Source organism: Halichoerus grypus, chromosome 15 (genome assembly GCF_964656455.1).
Source record: "Halichoerus grypus chromosome 15, mHalGry1.hap1.1, whole genome shotgun sequence".
NCBI classification, from domain to species: domain Eukaryota; kingdom Metazoa; phylum Chordata; class Mammalia; order Carnivora; family Phocidae; genus Halichoerus; species Halichoerus grypus.
Window position 1 is genome coordinate 6,297,984 of NC_135726.1, and position 15,548 is coordinate 6,313,531.

The 15,548-nt window shown below is 43.0% G+C and overlaps 1 protein-coding gene across 2 annotated transcripts in view; it reads right to left on the reverse strand.

Annotated features, from left to right (window-relative positions):
• Nucleotides 1-843: 843 nt before the first annotated feature.
• Nucleotides 844-15,548, reverse strand: part of HSD17B2 (hydroxysteroid 17-beta dehydrogenase 2) — a 74,090-nt gene continuing 59,385 nt past the window's right edge. For both annotated transcript variants that reach the window (XM_078063736.1, XM_036084950.2), the window contains 2 exons: nucleotides 3,712-3,849; nucleotides 844-1,287 (listed from right to left, as the gene is read on the reverse strand). In XM_078063736.1, coding sequence (XP_077919862.1) covers nucleotides 950-1,287; nucleotides 3,712-3,849 — 476 coding nt within the window. In that variant the 3' untranslated portion in view covers nucleotides 844-949. The remainder of the gene's footprint in view (nucleotides 1,288-3,711; nucleotides 3,850-15,548) is intronic.

The window sequence follows — 15,548 nt, forward strand, 5'->3', positions numbered from 1 at the left end:
TTGGAAAATAGAAAAGGAACCTGCACATTCTAGAAAGGAAATGGGACAAAGAGATGTTTGCAATGTCTGGACCTCTGCTTCCCTCATGTCAAGCTGCTGTTTTTTTCTAGTTCCTTTTATGTGCCCCCTGTTCACCAGCTCCTCCCCTTTTTGCCTCCCCCCGGTGAACTTGACCCCGCCTCTCTTGGTATCTGACCTTGCTCCCTTTGGCTGGCTTCTCCAGGTAAAGATGTGGGCTTTTCCATCCTGGGATGCTCAGATGGAGGTGACAGTGATGGTTACTATGGACACCAAACCAGCCACTCACAGCCCCGGGTTTGCCAAAAGGCCTCTGGGGCCCTTCTTGAGATGGGAGACCTCATCCTCTTACCTCCAGGCCTCCAGGGAGAGGAAGGGAGAGGAGGTGCGTGGAGCGCTGATTACACACTGAATCAATACCTTGTATACAAGTAGGTACAGCAGGCTATCAATTCATGGTGAGAAAAACTCCACTTGACTCTGGTCCTTGCCAGTTGTCTCTTTTCCCTTCCCTACCTCATTTTTCCCATCATCTCTTTCTCTTCCTCCTCTCCTGACAGGCAGTGGAGTCCAACCAACCTGGATTTCAATTCTAACTGCCTTTTGCTAGCTGTGTGACAATGAACTAGCAACCTACCCTCTCTGATCCTTAATTCCCTTACCTGTGAAGTAGGGGTGGAGATACCTACCTTGGTTCTCTGATGAGAACTAGATGAGAGAATATCTGAAATGTATCCGTGCAGAGCAGGCACTCGATTAACGTCATTTCTACCCACTAGCCTTTTCACCACTAAGACCTAGTCAATCAACAGAATTCACAGGGAATGCAAGGTAGGAAACCGCAACTTTAATGGGAAGTTCAAGTTTCCCTCTCGTTCCAAGACTAACATTTCCCACGTATTTGCCCATGTGGCTTATTCTTCAGTTAGGCCTATTTAATTAGCGCTCTGGGCAAGCCCCCTCCAAAGTTATGCAATTTTTTGCTAAAATAATCAAATATGCCAGTAGGACTAAAGGAAACAAAGCAGATCAACGAATAAGCCATTGCCCCCGGCGCATAAAAGGCAAAGGGGCTCTTAGCAGACACAGCATGTCGGATGTCCAGGAGCACAGGGGACATATCTGTGCTGGCCTTCATGTTGATCAACTTAAGATAATTCCGCTGCTCGAGGATATAGTCCTGGCCATAGTCTTCCTGAACGTCAGAGGTAAGGTGGTCCAAGAGGTCCTTCTCCTGCTTGCTCCACACTTCACTGGTGCCTGCAATATCTGTGATGCAAGAAGAAGGGGGGCTCAATACTGGGGAGGCCAGATCGGGCATGTCCAACCCCTACCAGGGAAGCAGGCCCTTGTGAATTGGCTTCTGTTGGGAAGGAGGGGCGTTCCCAAACACCTTTTTATTTAAATGTGCTTTAAATGGTATTTAATATATTTTTTTTGACATACATACAGAAAAGTTCACACAGGACTGGGTTTCCACAAACTAAATAGCCCGTGCAACCAGCAGCAGAACAAGAAGGCAAACCGGCCTGGAAGCCCCCACTCCCAGCCCCCTTCCCAGGAGCCACTGTCCCAAGTTAACAGAATAGAGCAGTTTTGCCTGGATTTGGACATAATGTAAATGGAATCACATATTACGCTGTGAGATTCATCCATGTACTGTGTGGTCATTCCTGTCAGTGCAGTTTTCCATTGTATAAATATGTCATACATTATTTGTCCATTATACTGTGATGGGTATTTGGGTTGTTTCCAATTTGGGATTCTTACAAATAGTGCTGCCACAAACATTCTATTACATCCATTTTCATGATAATTATATACAATATAAAATGTAACATATACAATATAATATACATGCATATATATGCATACCCATATATACATCTATATATAATTTTTAATATAGAAGTGATACCTATTTCTAGGTATAAAATTAAATATACAATGTTGACTATCATCTTATCTATCTAATAAATATAATTTTAAACAGTACATAATAAATATACATTTAAATATACATTTAAATTTTAACATATAAATTATATGTGATTAAATATATAAACATTTAATATAGAAGCAATGGTTGCTTATCATATATAACTTAATTATATATATTTACTTTAAAATATAGTAGCAATGCCTGCTCATTACATAAAATAGTAAATAATAAGATGTATGTGTTTTTAAAATTAATCTCCCCTAAGGTAACTTACAGTTTTGTGTGTCCTTCTATATTCCCTCCTTGTTCATACAAACATATATATGCATAGAAGGCTTTGGTTTAACTTTATATTATCAGGAACAAACAAAAACCAAAAAGGATCACACTATACAGTGTTTTCCAAAGATATGATTGCTTGCTTAGTAATAAATCACAGACCTGCCTCTGATAGTCAAGCTACAGATTTAAAACAGAGCAGCAGAAATTTCCCATTGAACAGCTTTTAGGCAACCACTTCTCTATCAAAGGACTTTGCAGTCATTCCTAGGTTTCGACATTTCAGTGACGCTGCATAAGTAGCCTTGCACAATGCATCCTTTTGTATTTTACTGTTGTTACGTCTTCAGGCAGCTCCCACAATGTGGTTAGCTGGTCAAAAGGCACTTGCATTTTGAATTTTAATACCTTCTGCCAGATTACTTTCCAGAAAGGATGCAGCACCCCATGCTCCCTCCTGCAAAGTGCGTGATCGCCCCAGGGATGGCTGTGAGATGAGCCTGGGTTTACTAGCTTGGGTGACTCCAGGATATCAGGTCTGTGGGGAAGCCTGGTTGTGAAACGTAAGCCAGTGACATCCAATTATACTCACAGAAATGCAAACGGATTTGCTCAGTTCTTTTCATGAAGGCACAAGACCACACGTAAAGAAATTATTACCCTGACAATTACTCTAGAGGTTTCTGGGTCTGGAACAGCATGTTGTGTGAACTATGTTCCTCCAGCCAGCTCTCCCCCAGTCTCTGCTTTCTCAGGCTGAGGGATTCCTTTTCTTCTCCACTTCCTCCCTCTCTAAACACCTCATGGGCTTTCTAACCACTTCTGTGGGTACTCTGTGCAGAGACCCCAAAGCTCTCTTTAGTGGTAACAAAGCCACCAGATTTCTGTCAACTTTCATCTGCCACTTTTGACACCCACAAACCCATCCCCTGCCACTTTGGGGCCATACACAACAAAATTGTTAGGGTGACCTGGACCTAAAGCCCATCTTGGACTCATACCACCTCTGTGGCTCTTAACCTCTCTGAGCCTCAGTTTTCTTCCTACCCCCCGCCCCCCACCACACTCCTGGGTGGGATGTGTGACACTCCTCCAGGAAGCTCCCAACTGTCTTAATGTTAATGCCTTACTAAAGGGAAAAACAACCTGAACTTGACAATGGCAAAGGCCTCCAGTATCTTGGAGGTCCTCTTTCGTATATGAAAATCCTTTTGAAACCTCCCTTTTCCTTACCTCCCCCAACTCCCAAGTATATAATCAACCACCCCTCATAATCCTGGTGCAGCAGCTCTCTCTGCCCATGGGTCCTGTCCCTGTGCTTTAATAAAAACATGTTTTTGCCCCAAAGATGTCTCAACGATTCTTTCATGGCCATTGGCTCCAGACCCCACTCCACCAAACTTCACCTACATTCCAAAACCACATCCAAAGGACCTTCAGCATCCCTGGGGCTCTTAGGCTTAGACACCTACTCGTCCTGAAGCCTCCAGGCTGGATGACAGAGACTTTAATTCCCCATTTGGAAAGCTCTTGTCTCATGACTGCTGAGAACATGGTCAGAGCCGCCTTGGATGAGCTATAGGCTGCCAGCTTTTCCATTGGGACCCCTCCTGTGGGAATGAGAGAAAAAAAATATCAGGTCTGATGTTTTCATTTGTTCATCCACTAAGTGTTTAAACAGGACCTACTGCATGCCAGGAACTGGTATCAGTGGTGACTAAGGCAGAAAAGGGGCAGGCAAGGGGCTTCTGTACCCAGGTTAGTGCCTGTTCTTGGTCACAACCATGACCCAGCTTCCCTTGCTTCTGCCGTCCATGACGGCTCCATCACAGCTGGTCCAATGACAAACCAAGTGTAAAGTGTAAAGCTAAATGTAATTCAGGTGAGTTAAAGAGGATCTGCCCCAGCCTCTGACCTTCCAGTTCAGCCAACCACTATTCTGAGGTTCTGGGTGGACATATCTGGAGCACCTGTAGTTGAACAAATTAGATCTAATACTTGTCAAAACAAGGACTAATGCACACCATAGGGAACTGTGGGGCACCTTTGTATGAGGGAGTGAGAAAGGGCTTATTCTAGGAGGGCCACCTAGGGCTGGGGGGAATGCTCTTTATTGCACCTGGACCACACTTTGCTTAGAAGCTGGGAGAAACTGATCCTTCAACCGGGTCTATCGTTGGACCACATGTGCAGGAGGAGCTATGGAGAGCAGGAGAAAGGGGAGCCAGAGAAGTCAAGTGACCTTAATGGAATAAGAGTCTCTACAGATGTAATTAAAGTACGGATCTCAAGATGAGACCATCCCAGATCAGGATGGGCCCTAAATTCAATAATGGGCTTTCTTGTAAGAGACCGAAAACAAAACACACAGAGAACCAGGGGAACAGACCACGTGAGGGTGGAGGCAGAGATGGGAGGGATGCTGCCATAAGCCAAGGACTGCCTGGAGGCACCCAAAGCTGGATGAGTCAAAAAGACATTCTTCCCTAGAGTCTTTAGAGGGAGTTGACCCTGGCGACACCTTAATTTTAGACGTCTGGTCTCCAGAACTGTGATAGAACAAATTCTTGTTGTTTTAAGCCACTGTAATTTGTTACAGCGGCCCTAGGAAATGAATACGGATGTGTTCCTGGTGTTCTTTTCTGGAAAACACCGAGACTGGGGAGGGCTGAAGACAGTGAGGCCTCACGCACTCAGGGGACCTCATGGGGAACCCAGGGTGAGTGGACCATGACATGAGGGCTCCCAGCTTTGGCCAAGATTTCTCTAGTCAAAGAAGCAAGCACTGGGTGAATGGCTAAACAAACTCAGACACAGCCATGCAATGGAATACAACTCAGCCATTTTAAAAAGTTCATTGAAAGGAATGAACTTGAGGGGCACCTGGCTGGTTCAGTTGGTGGAGCATGCAGATCTGGATCTTGTGAGTTTGCACCCTGTGTTGAGTGTAGAGATAACTTAAAATTTTTTAAAACAAAAAGGGGGGTGCCTGGGTGGCTCAGTCGTTAAGCGTCTGCCTTCAGCTCAGGTCACGATCTCAGGGTCCTGGGATCGAGCCCCACATCCGGCTCCCTGCTCAGCAGGAAGCCTGCTTCTCCCTCTCCCACTCCCCCTGCTTGTGTTCCCTCTCTTGCTGTGCCTCTCTCTGTCAAATAAATTTAAAAAAAAAAAAAAAGGAATAAACTTGACACACACAACAACATAGATGAGTCTCAAAATAATTACAGTGAATGAAAGAGCCAGACAAAAAATAGTATGGACTGTATGATTCCATATATTTAAAATTCTAGAAAATGCAAACCGATCTGTAGTGATATCAACAGATCAGTGGTTACCTGCAATGGGGTGGGGGAAGGATTAGAAAGGCGGACAAGGAAGCTTTTGGGGATGATGGACAAGTTCACTATCTTAATTGTGGTGATGGTTTCCTGGGTACATACATATGTCTAAACTTACCAAATTGTGCACTTTATTTTTTTTTTTTAAAGATTTTATTTATTTATTTGAGAGAGAGAGAATGAGAGACAGAGAGCATGAGAGGGAGGAGGGTCAGAGGGAGAAGCAGACTCCCTGCCGAGCAGGGAGCCCAATGCGGGACTCGATCCCGGGACTCCAGGATCATGACCTGAGCCGAAGGCAGTCACTTAACCAACTGAGCCACCCAGGCGCCCCCAAATTGTGCACTTTAAAGATTTTATTTTATTTATTTTAGAAAGAGAGTGTGCATGAGCTGGGGGAGGGGCAGAGGGAGAGAAGCAGACTCCCTCCTGAACACCGAGCTTAATGTGGGGCTCGATCTGATGAACCTGAGATCATGACCTGAGCTGAAACCAAGAGTCAGATGTTTAACCAACTGAGCCACCCAGGAGCCCCACAAATTGTGTTCTTTAAGTATGAACAGTTTATTGTATGTCAATTATAACTCAATTTTTTAAGGAAAGGAAAGGGAAGGGAAGGGAAGGGGAAGGGGAAGGGAAAGGGAAAGGGAAAGGGAAAGGGAAAGGAAAGGGAAGGGAAAGGGAAAGGAAGGGAAGGGAAGGGAAGGAAGAAAACACCACCACCTGGCTTCCAGAGACCATAGACACATCAAGAAATGCCAAAAATGACTTCATGGTTATTTTTCTCTGCCTAAATCCCCCAGGACATTTGCACAACTATCTCTGCATGGGTGGAAGACTTCCTGCGTTCCCTGCTCTTAACCTTTCCAGGCATCCCTGTCCCCCTAGCTTTCCCAGCCTTCAGCGATTTCTCAGCAAACCAAACATGGGTCCAGTTTCCTACATGTGCTTGTCTTTGTTCTTCTGACTTCACAACTTTGCAAATGATCCTTTCCCCTGCCAGAGTCTCTTTTTTTCTTCTAATTGGGTATGTTTCATCCATGGGAGAACATCTTCCTAGCCCTGAGTTCTCTTGGCCTGCATCCTACCTCTATCCCCAAATTAAAGATGTCAGTGTATTTGAGACCACAAAATATGGCTCATACTCACATCTAACATTTATTTACTAAGGATCATTTATCAAGGTATACTTAAGTCATCACCTTATGGTCTGTAATGTGTAGGACAAACCACTGTTTTTTGATAGGCTTTCCACTACATCTTCCTAGACCCCTATAAAACACTGAATTCATTTCTGCACACAAAGAAAGCATGACTGCAATGACCATGATCTGGTTTCTTAAAGAACAGTCTTAGTAGAGACATTAGCTGTTTCCATGCCTTAAATTTGATTATCTAGCCTTGATCTCAAAGCACAGAATGCAATTAAAAGGAAAATGAGGAGGGGGAGGAGCAAGATGGCGGAGGAGTAGGAGACCTGGATTTCGTCTCCTCTCAGGAATTCAGCTGGATAGGGATCAAACCATTCTGAACACCTACGAACTCAACAGGAGATCGAAGAAAAGAAGAGCAACAACTGTCTGAACAGAAAAGCGACCACTTTCTGGAAGGTAGGACGTGCGGAGAAGTGAATCCGAGGCGTTATTCGGGAGGATAGACAGCGGGGGAGGGGCCTCCATCGGCGGCTTCTGGCAAGTGATAGAGCCGCGGAGCACAAAATCGGAACTTTTAGAAGTCCGCTCCACTGAGGGATGTCGCTCCAGTAGCTAAGCAGGGGGTGGAACCCTCGTGGGACAGTGTGGTCTCAGGACCCTCGGGGTCACAGAAAGACCGGGGGTGCCTGAGTGCGGCAGAGCTCCCAGGTATCGGAGCAGGGAAGCCGGCTGCAGAGACGGAGCCCAGGCGCAGGCTCTCAGCTCGGGGTTGCCATAAACCGTGATCCGCGGCACAGTCGGGCCACTGCTCCTCCAGCAGGGACCCAACAAGCGGCGGATCCGGGGAGACTCCCCTTCTTCCCCTGGGAGGAGAGGCGCAGGAGCGCACCGCGGGGATCTGCTGGGTTTGGAGACTCCACACGGGGTCGGGTGCCAGATAGAAAGGCGCGGTCACAGGCCGGGTGAGCACGGAGTGTGGCCGGAGACCGGGGAGACGGGAGTGACTGACTGCTTTTCTCTGGGGGCTCGCTGAGGAGCGGGGCCCCGAGTTCTCGGCTCCTCCGGGGCGGAGACTGGGAGGCCGCCATTTTCACTCTCCGCCTCCAAAGCTGTACGGAAAGCTTGCAGGGAACAAAAGCTCCAGAGAGCAAACCCGAGCACATTACTTAGCCCGGACCAGGCAAGGGCGGGGCAATTCCGCCTCCGGCAGAGACATTTGGGAACCACGGCAACAGGCCCCTCCCCCAGAAGATCAGCGAGAACAGCCAGCCAAGACCAAGTTTACCGATCAGTGAGAATGGCAGAACTCCAGCGCTAGGGGAATAATGCACATAGAATTCATGGCTTTTTTACCATGATTCTTTAGTCTTTCAAAGTTAATTTTTTTAACTTTTTTTTTCTTTTTCCCTTTTTCAACCAACATCTTATCAATCCCTTTTTTAAAAAACATTTTTATTTTTAATTTTTAGAGTCATATTCTATCCCTTCATGCCTTATTTTTGGCATATATATATATATAAGTTGTTCTCTCTTTAAAATTTTGAGATACAGTTTCTTCTAACAGATCAAAATATACCCTAAATCTCTAGTGTATGGCTTTATTCTAGTCTCCTGCCTGATCACATTCTCTCCCTTTTTTTTCTTTTTTTTTTTTAAATCCTCTTCTTTCTTTTTTCAACCAACTTCTTATCTTATCAATTCCTTTTATAAAATCTTTTATAATTTTCATCTTTACAGTCATATTCCATCCCTTCATTGTATTAACTCTTAGTTTTGTACATATATAAGTTTTCCTTTCTTTAAAATTTTGGGAGGCACTTTCTTCTAACAGACTAAAATACACCCAAAATCTAGTGTGTGGCACTGATCTATGCACCAGCCTGATCATACTTGATCATATTCTGTTTTTTTGTTGTTCTGTTCTGTTTTTGTTTGTTTTTATCTTTTTCTTTTTCTTTTTTCTTTCTTTCCCTTTCTTTTCCCCGGTTTCAGGTCTTTTCTGATTTCTTTAGAGTATATTTTCTGGGGACATTGTTACCCTGTTAGCATTTTGTTCTCTCATTCATCTATTCTCCTCTGGACAAAATGACAAGATGGAAAAAATCACCTCAACAAAAAGAACAAGAGGCAGTACCGACTGCCAGGGACCTACTCAATACGGACATTAGTATGATGTCGGAACTAGAGTTCAGAATGATGATTTTTAAAGATACTAGCTGGGCTTGAAAAAAGCATAGAAGTTATTAGAGAAACCCTTTCTGGAGAAATAAAAGAACTAAAATCTAACGAAGTCAAAATCAAAAAGGCTATTAATGAAGTGCAATCAAAAATGGAGTCTCAAACTGCTAGGATAAATGAGGCAGAAGAAAGAATTAGTGATAGAGAAGACCAAATGATGGAAAATAAAGAAGCTGAGAAAAAGAGAGATAAACAATTACTGGATCACAAGGGCAGAATTCGAGAGATAAGCAATATCATAACATGAAACAACATTAGAATAATTGGGATACCAGAAGAAGAAGAAAGAGAGAGGGGGGCAGAAGGTATATTGGAGCAAATTATAGCAGAGAACTTCCCTAATTTGGGGAAGGAAACAGGCATCAAAATCCAGGAGACACAGAGAACCCCTCTCAAAGTCAATAAAAATAGGTCAACACCCCAACATCTAATAGTAAAACTATTATAGAGCTACCATATGATCCAGCAATTGCACTACTGGGTATTTACCCCAAAGATACAAATGTAGGGATCCAAAGGGGTACGTGCACCCCGATGTTTATAGCAGCAATGTCCACAATAGCCAAACTGTGGAAAGAGCCAAGATGTCCATCAACAGATGAATGGATAAAGGAGATGTAGTATATATATACAATGGAATATTATGCAGCCATCAAAAGGAATGAGATCTTGCCATTTGCAACAACGTGGGTGGAACTGGAGGGTGTTATGCTGAGCGAAATAAGTCAATCAGAGAAAGGCATGTATCATATGACCTCACTGATATGAGGAATTCTTAATCTCAGGAAACAAACTGAGGGTTGCTGGAGTGGGGGGTGGGTGGGAGGGATGGGGTGGCTGGGTGATAGACATTGGGGAGGGTATGTGCTATGGTGAGCGCTGTGAATTGTGCAAGACTGTTGAATCACAGATCTGTACCTCTGAAACAAATAATGCAATATATGTTTAAAAAAAAGAAAAAGAAAAAGAAGAAGATAGCAGGAGGGGAAGAATGAAGGGGGGGAAATCGGAGGGGGAGATGAACCATGAGAGACGATGGACTCTGAAAAACAAACTGAGGGTTCTAGAGGGGAGGGGGGTGGGAGGATGTGTTAGCCTGGTGATGGGTATTAAAGAGGGCATGTACTGCATGGAGCACTGGGTGTTATACACAAACAATGAATCATGGAACACTACATCAAAAACTAATGATGTAATGTATGGTGATTAACATAACAATAAAAAGTTTTTTAAAAAGGAAAATGAACGTGAAAATGTATGGAACGAAATACACACAAGTACAGGTCAAGTTGGGAAAATCTGAATAACACTGGTGGATTATCATTATTAGTATGCTGCTTATAATATTGTACTATAGTTTTGTAAAATTTAACCATTGGAGGAAACAGGGTAAAGGGTACATAAGATCTCCATTCTTTCTTAAAACTTTAGGTAAATCTATGATGATCTCAAAAATTTCAATAAAAAAAGAGCATAACATCTGCACCCTTGTGTTCATTGCAGCATTATTTACAACGGCCAAGACATGGAAAAACCTAAGTGTCCATCAGTGGAGGAATGGATAAAGAAAACTTAGTATATATATGCAATGGAATATTATTCAACCGTTAAAAATTAGGAAGGAAATCCTGCCATTTGCACCAACATGGATAGACTTTGAGGATCTTGAGGGCCTCGAGGGCATTATGCTAAGTGAAATAAGTCAGAAAGAAAAGAAATACTGTGTGATCTCACTTTATAGATACAGGGAATGGGTTGATGGTTACCAGAGGTGGAGGGTGGGGTGAAATGCGTGAAGGTCAAAGAGTACAAACTTCCAGTTATAACATAGGTAAGTTCCAGGGATATAATGTACAACATAGTGACAGTTAATGATACCATATTATATATTTGAAAATTTGCTAAGAGTAAATCTTAAAAATTTTCATCATAAGAAAAAGAAATTGTATCTATGTGAGGTGATGGATGGTAACTAACCTTTTGTGGTAATCATTTTGCAATATACACATATATCATATCAGTATATTATGTACCTTAAACTAATACAAGGTTATATGTCAACTATATCTCAATAAAACTGGTGGGGGGGATGGGAAGAGCATAGGCATTGAAGAAGAGAGACCCAGAATAATTCAATTATCATCCTTATTCTTACATGATTATTAAAACTTTGGTCTGGCTCACATAATTTCGTTTTGGGAAATACTCGTCCTTAGCCCCTTGTTTTTGTAGGAAGACTATTGATTAATGGTTCTGTCTTCCTCATTGAAAGGGGCAGACTGGCCCACCACAATACTCCATTCCCTGGACCAGGAGATTGGGTTGGGGCTGAGCATGTGATCTCAATTGAGCCAGAGTCCTGAGGGTGGTGGAAGGGAGATGACCTTATTGTTTATTCCTGGCTATGTGAGTATGATAATGGTGGAAAACTGGAACTCCCAGGGGTCATTTCTGCTACCACATTGGAGAAGGTAAGCAAAGGAAAGCAGAGGAGCAAGAAAGGGAGAGCAGTTGTTAAGTGGGGGGTTGCAAAGGGAAACAGGAAGAGGAGGTGGGGGGAAGAGCTATGATGAACCCATCTTACGAGTTAGTTCTAGTCAGTGGGTGAGCTAATTAATTCCTTTTCCCTCTTCTGTTTTAGTTAGTTTGAGGATTGACCCTGTCACTTAAAAGCAAGAGTCCTGAGGCTTAACTGAGGAAATTTCATTATAGCATCTGGCATCAAACACTAGACTCTGGGGGAGACAGAGGGGAAGAAAAAAACCCCATTAAACTTTGGTTCCTGTCTTGCCTCAGATAACCAGCTGATTTTTTTTTTTTTTTTAAACGTAGGCCCCACACCCAGCATGGAGCCCAACCCAGGGCTTGAACTCACACCGCTGAGATCAAGAACTCCACCCTTAACTGACTGAGTCACCCAGGTACCCCCAGCCGATTCTTTTTAAAGTTTTAGCTTCACAAAATGTTAAGAGTTTCAAACCCAGCTTTTTCCTTTTACTGGTGAGAAAGGCCCAAGAAGTTAAAGCAACATGTTCTTTTTTTTTTTTTTTAAACTTGATTTTTTTTTTTTTTTAAAGATTTTATTTATTTGTCAGAGAGAGAGATAGCGAGAGCAGGAACACAAGCAGGGGGAGTGGGAGAGGGAGAAGCAGGCTTCCCGCGGAGCAGGGAGCCCGATGTGGGACTCGATCCCGGGACCCCGGGATCATGACCTGAGCCGAAGGCAGACGCTTAACGACTGAGCCACCCAGGCGCCCTAAAGCAACATGTTCTAATTTGCAACCCAGTTTGCAGAGTTACACCCATCTCACTTCTCCACAATTTTACAGGAGAGCCTGTAATTTTATAGGAGAGCCTGGCTGGCTACCATGTCGGTTCGCAGAGGGCCGTGGGAGAGCCGATTTTGGAGCCAATGCTGCCTGGGTTCAAATCCCAGCTCTGTCACTGATGAGTAAAATCAATTAAAATCAGGAAAGTCATTTTATGTTTATGTATCTCTGTTTTTTTTCATCTGTAAATTGAGAATAATGATAGTATATGCATCACAGAGCTGTTGTGAAGGTCAAACATTTTAATATATTAGAATAGTGCCTGTCACAAAGTAAGCTCCTTATAAGAGCTTTCTTGTGTTAGGGCTACTTGAGGTTTTCAGAATTTTTCAACAGCCCAAAAGGATCCATATGTTTGGTGTTTCTTAGAATAGTAAGCGCACCTGTTTCAGACTCTCCCAGCAGTACTTGTCTATGTGGATTTCTAGGACCTATCCTAGACCTACTGAATCAGAATCTGCAAATGAAACCAATCCAAGTGATTCTTTTGAATACCAAGCCTTGAACTATTACCTTAGGGTTTTGGTCGCATATTTCTGAATATGTGCTTTCAGGGTGACATCCTGCGTTACACATGATAGGACAGGTGGTAAGAATTCATCATATCCCATATTACCAAACTACACAGAAAACATGCTTTGGACCAAACAGTTAAGACACGTTTGTCTTTTGTATGATATCGAACCCTGTGAAGTTGCCATTATTAGACCATTTCTGCCCTACAAAATGGCAGTTCTGTAAGGTTCAACCTCATAGATTCAACCTTGCTGTTAACGTTTACTAGTAGTGTCTAAGATTCCTGGGGGCATAAGATGAAGTAAGTGCAGATGTCCGAGTCTCGCTGACCGAGATCCTCACAGGGTCTCAAAGCATGCTCCCTTCCTGACTTTATGCACCCCTTCATTGCCTGTCCAATTAGATTTGTAATTTCTGTTTTTGCTCCATTCAGGTTAAAATCCTATTGCCAGAAGGCAGCAAGGCAAGAGGTTGCCAAGAACGTGGTAAGTTTATTTCCATTTCTAAGGGAAAACTTGACTTCCAAAATAGAGGGCTTATCTCTGGGGACGCAAGAGAACTCGTGAGGAACACACAAGCCTGGGTAAATGTGTGGGTTATAGCTTTAATGACCATACAGAGTACTGATGTAATTCCAAGAAGGCTAAGTCTTAGAAATCTACATACTCATCCACTAGCTGACATTAAATAAAACCAGAATGCCCAGACAGATGAATATACACTTTGTGCTTATTTTTAAATTTTGTTTTTAAATTCCAGATCTGTGGTATATAACTCAGTAAGCACAGTAGAATCACCTTGGGAACATTAAAACACAGCAAAACAAAAAACATAAACAAAAAACTTAATGCCCAGGCCCTACCCTAGAACAATGAAATAAAACAATTCTGGCAGTGGGACCTGAACATCAGTATTTAAATAAAACTCTGAAGGTGATTTTAATGTGAGGACAGTTTTTCTGAGTCAGTGGTTCTCAATGTTGGTGAGTATCAGAATCATCTGGGGAACTAATGAAGCACCCAGAGGTCAAGGTCCTTCAAGGAGAAATGAGCCTCGGCTTTTGTGGTGTTCCCACACTCCCTGGGTGAACCTGATTTACTCCTGTGACCCCAAATTTTGAAACCCTCTGTTAATTGTTTTAGAGCGATAGTTTTCATACTTAGTAGCTATTGGAATTGCCTGGGGAACTTTAAAAAAAAAATCTATTCCTCCCCCACCTTCCCACATGATTTAATTGGTTTGTGGTTCATCATAGGCACTAGAATGTTTAAGAAGCTCCCCCAGGTGATTCTACTGTGCAGACAGTGTTGTTAAACACTTCTAGAGAACATTTCTGAAAATTTTCCATATATTTCTATCCTCTGGACATGTAAAAGCTCATACCGGCTTGAGATCTGAAAAAAAACCTAATCTCTGATTTGGCTGTAGAAGGTGCATATGATCTCAGAGGTTGGATAGAGACCTGGCAGTGTTTACCCTCGATCTAAATCTCACAGATGTGGGGGGTAAGATATGTTGTGTTTTGGGAACTGGGATTAAAGAAACTTTCTAATGCTGTGCTGGAAGAAGGGGAGTTTTTGTGAGCTGTGTAAGCCCGGATCAAAATATATTCCTTTCAAATTAGTTGAGTGAAAGCCAGGCTCAAAAGGTTGCATATTGTGTGGCTTCATTTATATGACATTCTTGAAATAAAATTACAGAGATGGAGAACAGATTCATGGTTGTCGGGGTTGGGAATGGGGTGAGGGAGTGGATGTGGCTATAAAGGGGTATCTTGGAGGATCCCTGTGATGGAACCCTTCTGTGTCTTGATTGTGTCGGGAGTTACAGGAAGCCCACACGTAAGTGAGTGCAGATATAACTGGTGAAATCGGAGTAATTCTGTGCACTGCAGCAATGTCCTTTACATGGTTTTTAAAATTTAAATTTGGGGCGCCTGGGTGGCTCAGTCATTAGGCGTCTGCCTTCGGCTCGGGGCATGGTCCCGGGGTCCTGGGATCGAGCCCTGCATCAGGCTCCCTGTTCTGTGGGAAGCCTGCTTTTCCCTCTTCTACTCCCCCTGCTTGTGTTCCCTCTCTCGCTGTGTCTCCCTCTGTCAAATAAATAAATAAAATCTTTTTAAAAAATTAAATTAAATTTAAATTTAAATTCAATTTAATTAACATATACTGTATTATTAGTTTCAGAGGTAGAATACAGAACCCAGTGCTCATTCCATCAATTGCCCTCCTTAATACCCATCACCCAGTTACCCCATCCCCCACCCACCCCCCCGGCAGCCATGTTTGTTTCCTGGAGTTAAGAGTCTCTCATGGTTTGTCTTCCTCTCTGTTTTTGTCTTATTTTATTTTTCCTTCCCTTCCCCTATGTTCATCTATTTTCTTTCTTAAATTCCACATGAGGGAAATCATATGGTATTTGTTTTTCTCTGACTGACTTATTTTGCTTAGCATAATACCCTCTAGTTCCATCCACGTCATTGCAAACACACACACACACACCACTATATAGATATAGATATAGTTATAGATAAACACACACCACATCTTTATCCATTCATTGTCGATGGACATCTGGGCTCTTTCCATACTTCGGCTATTGTGGACATTGCTGTTACAAACACTGGGGTGCAGGTGCCCCTTCGAATCACTGTTTGTATCCTTTGGATAAATACTTAATAGTGCAATTGCTGTGTCGTAGGGTAGCTCTATTTTCAACTTTTTCAGGAACCTCC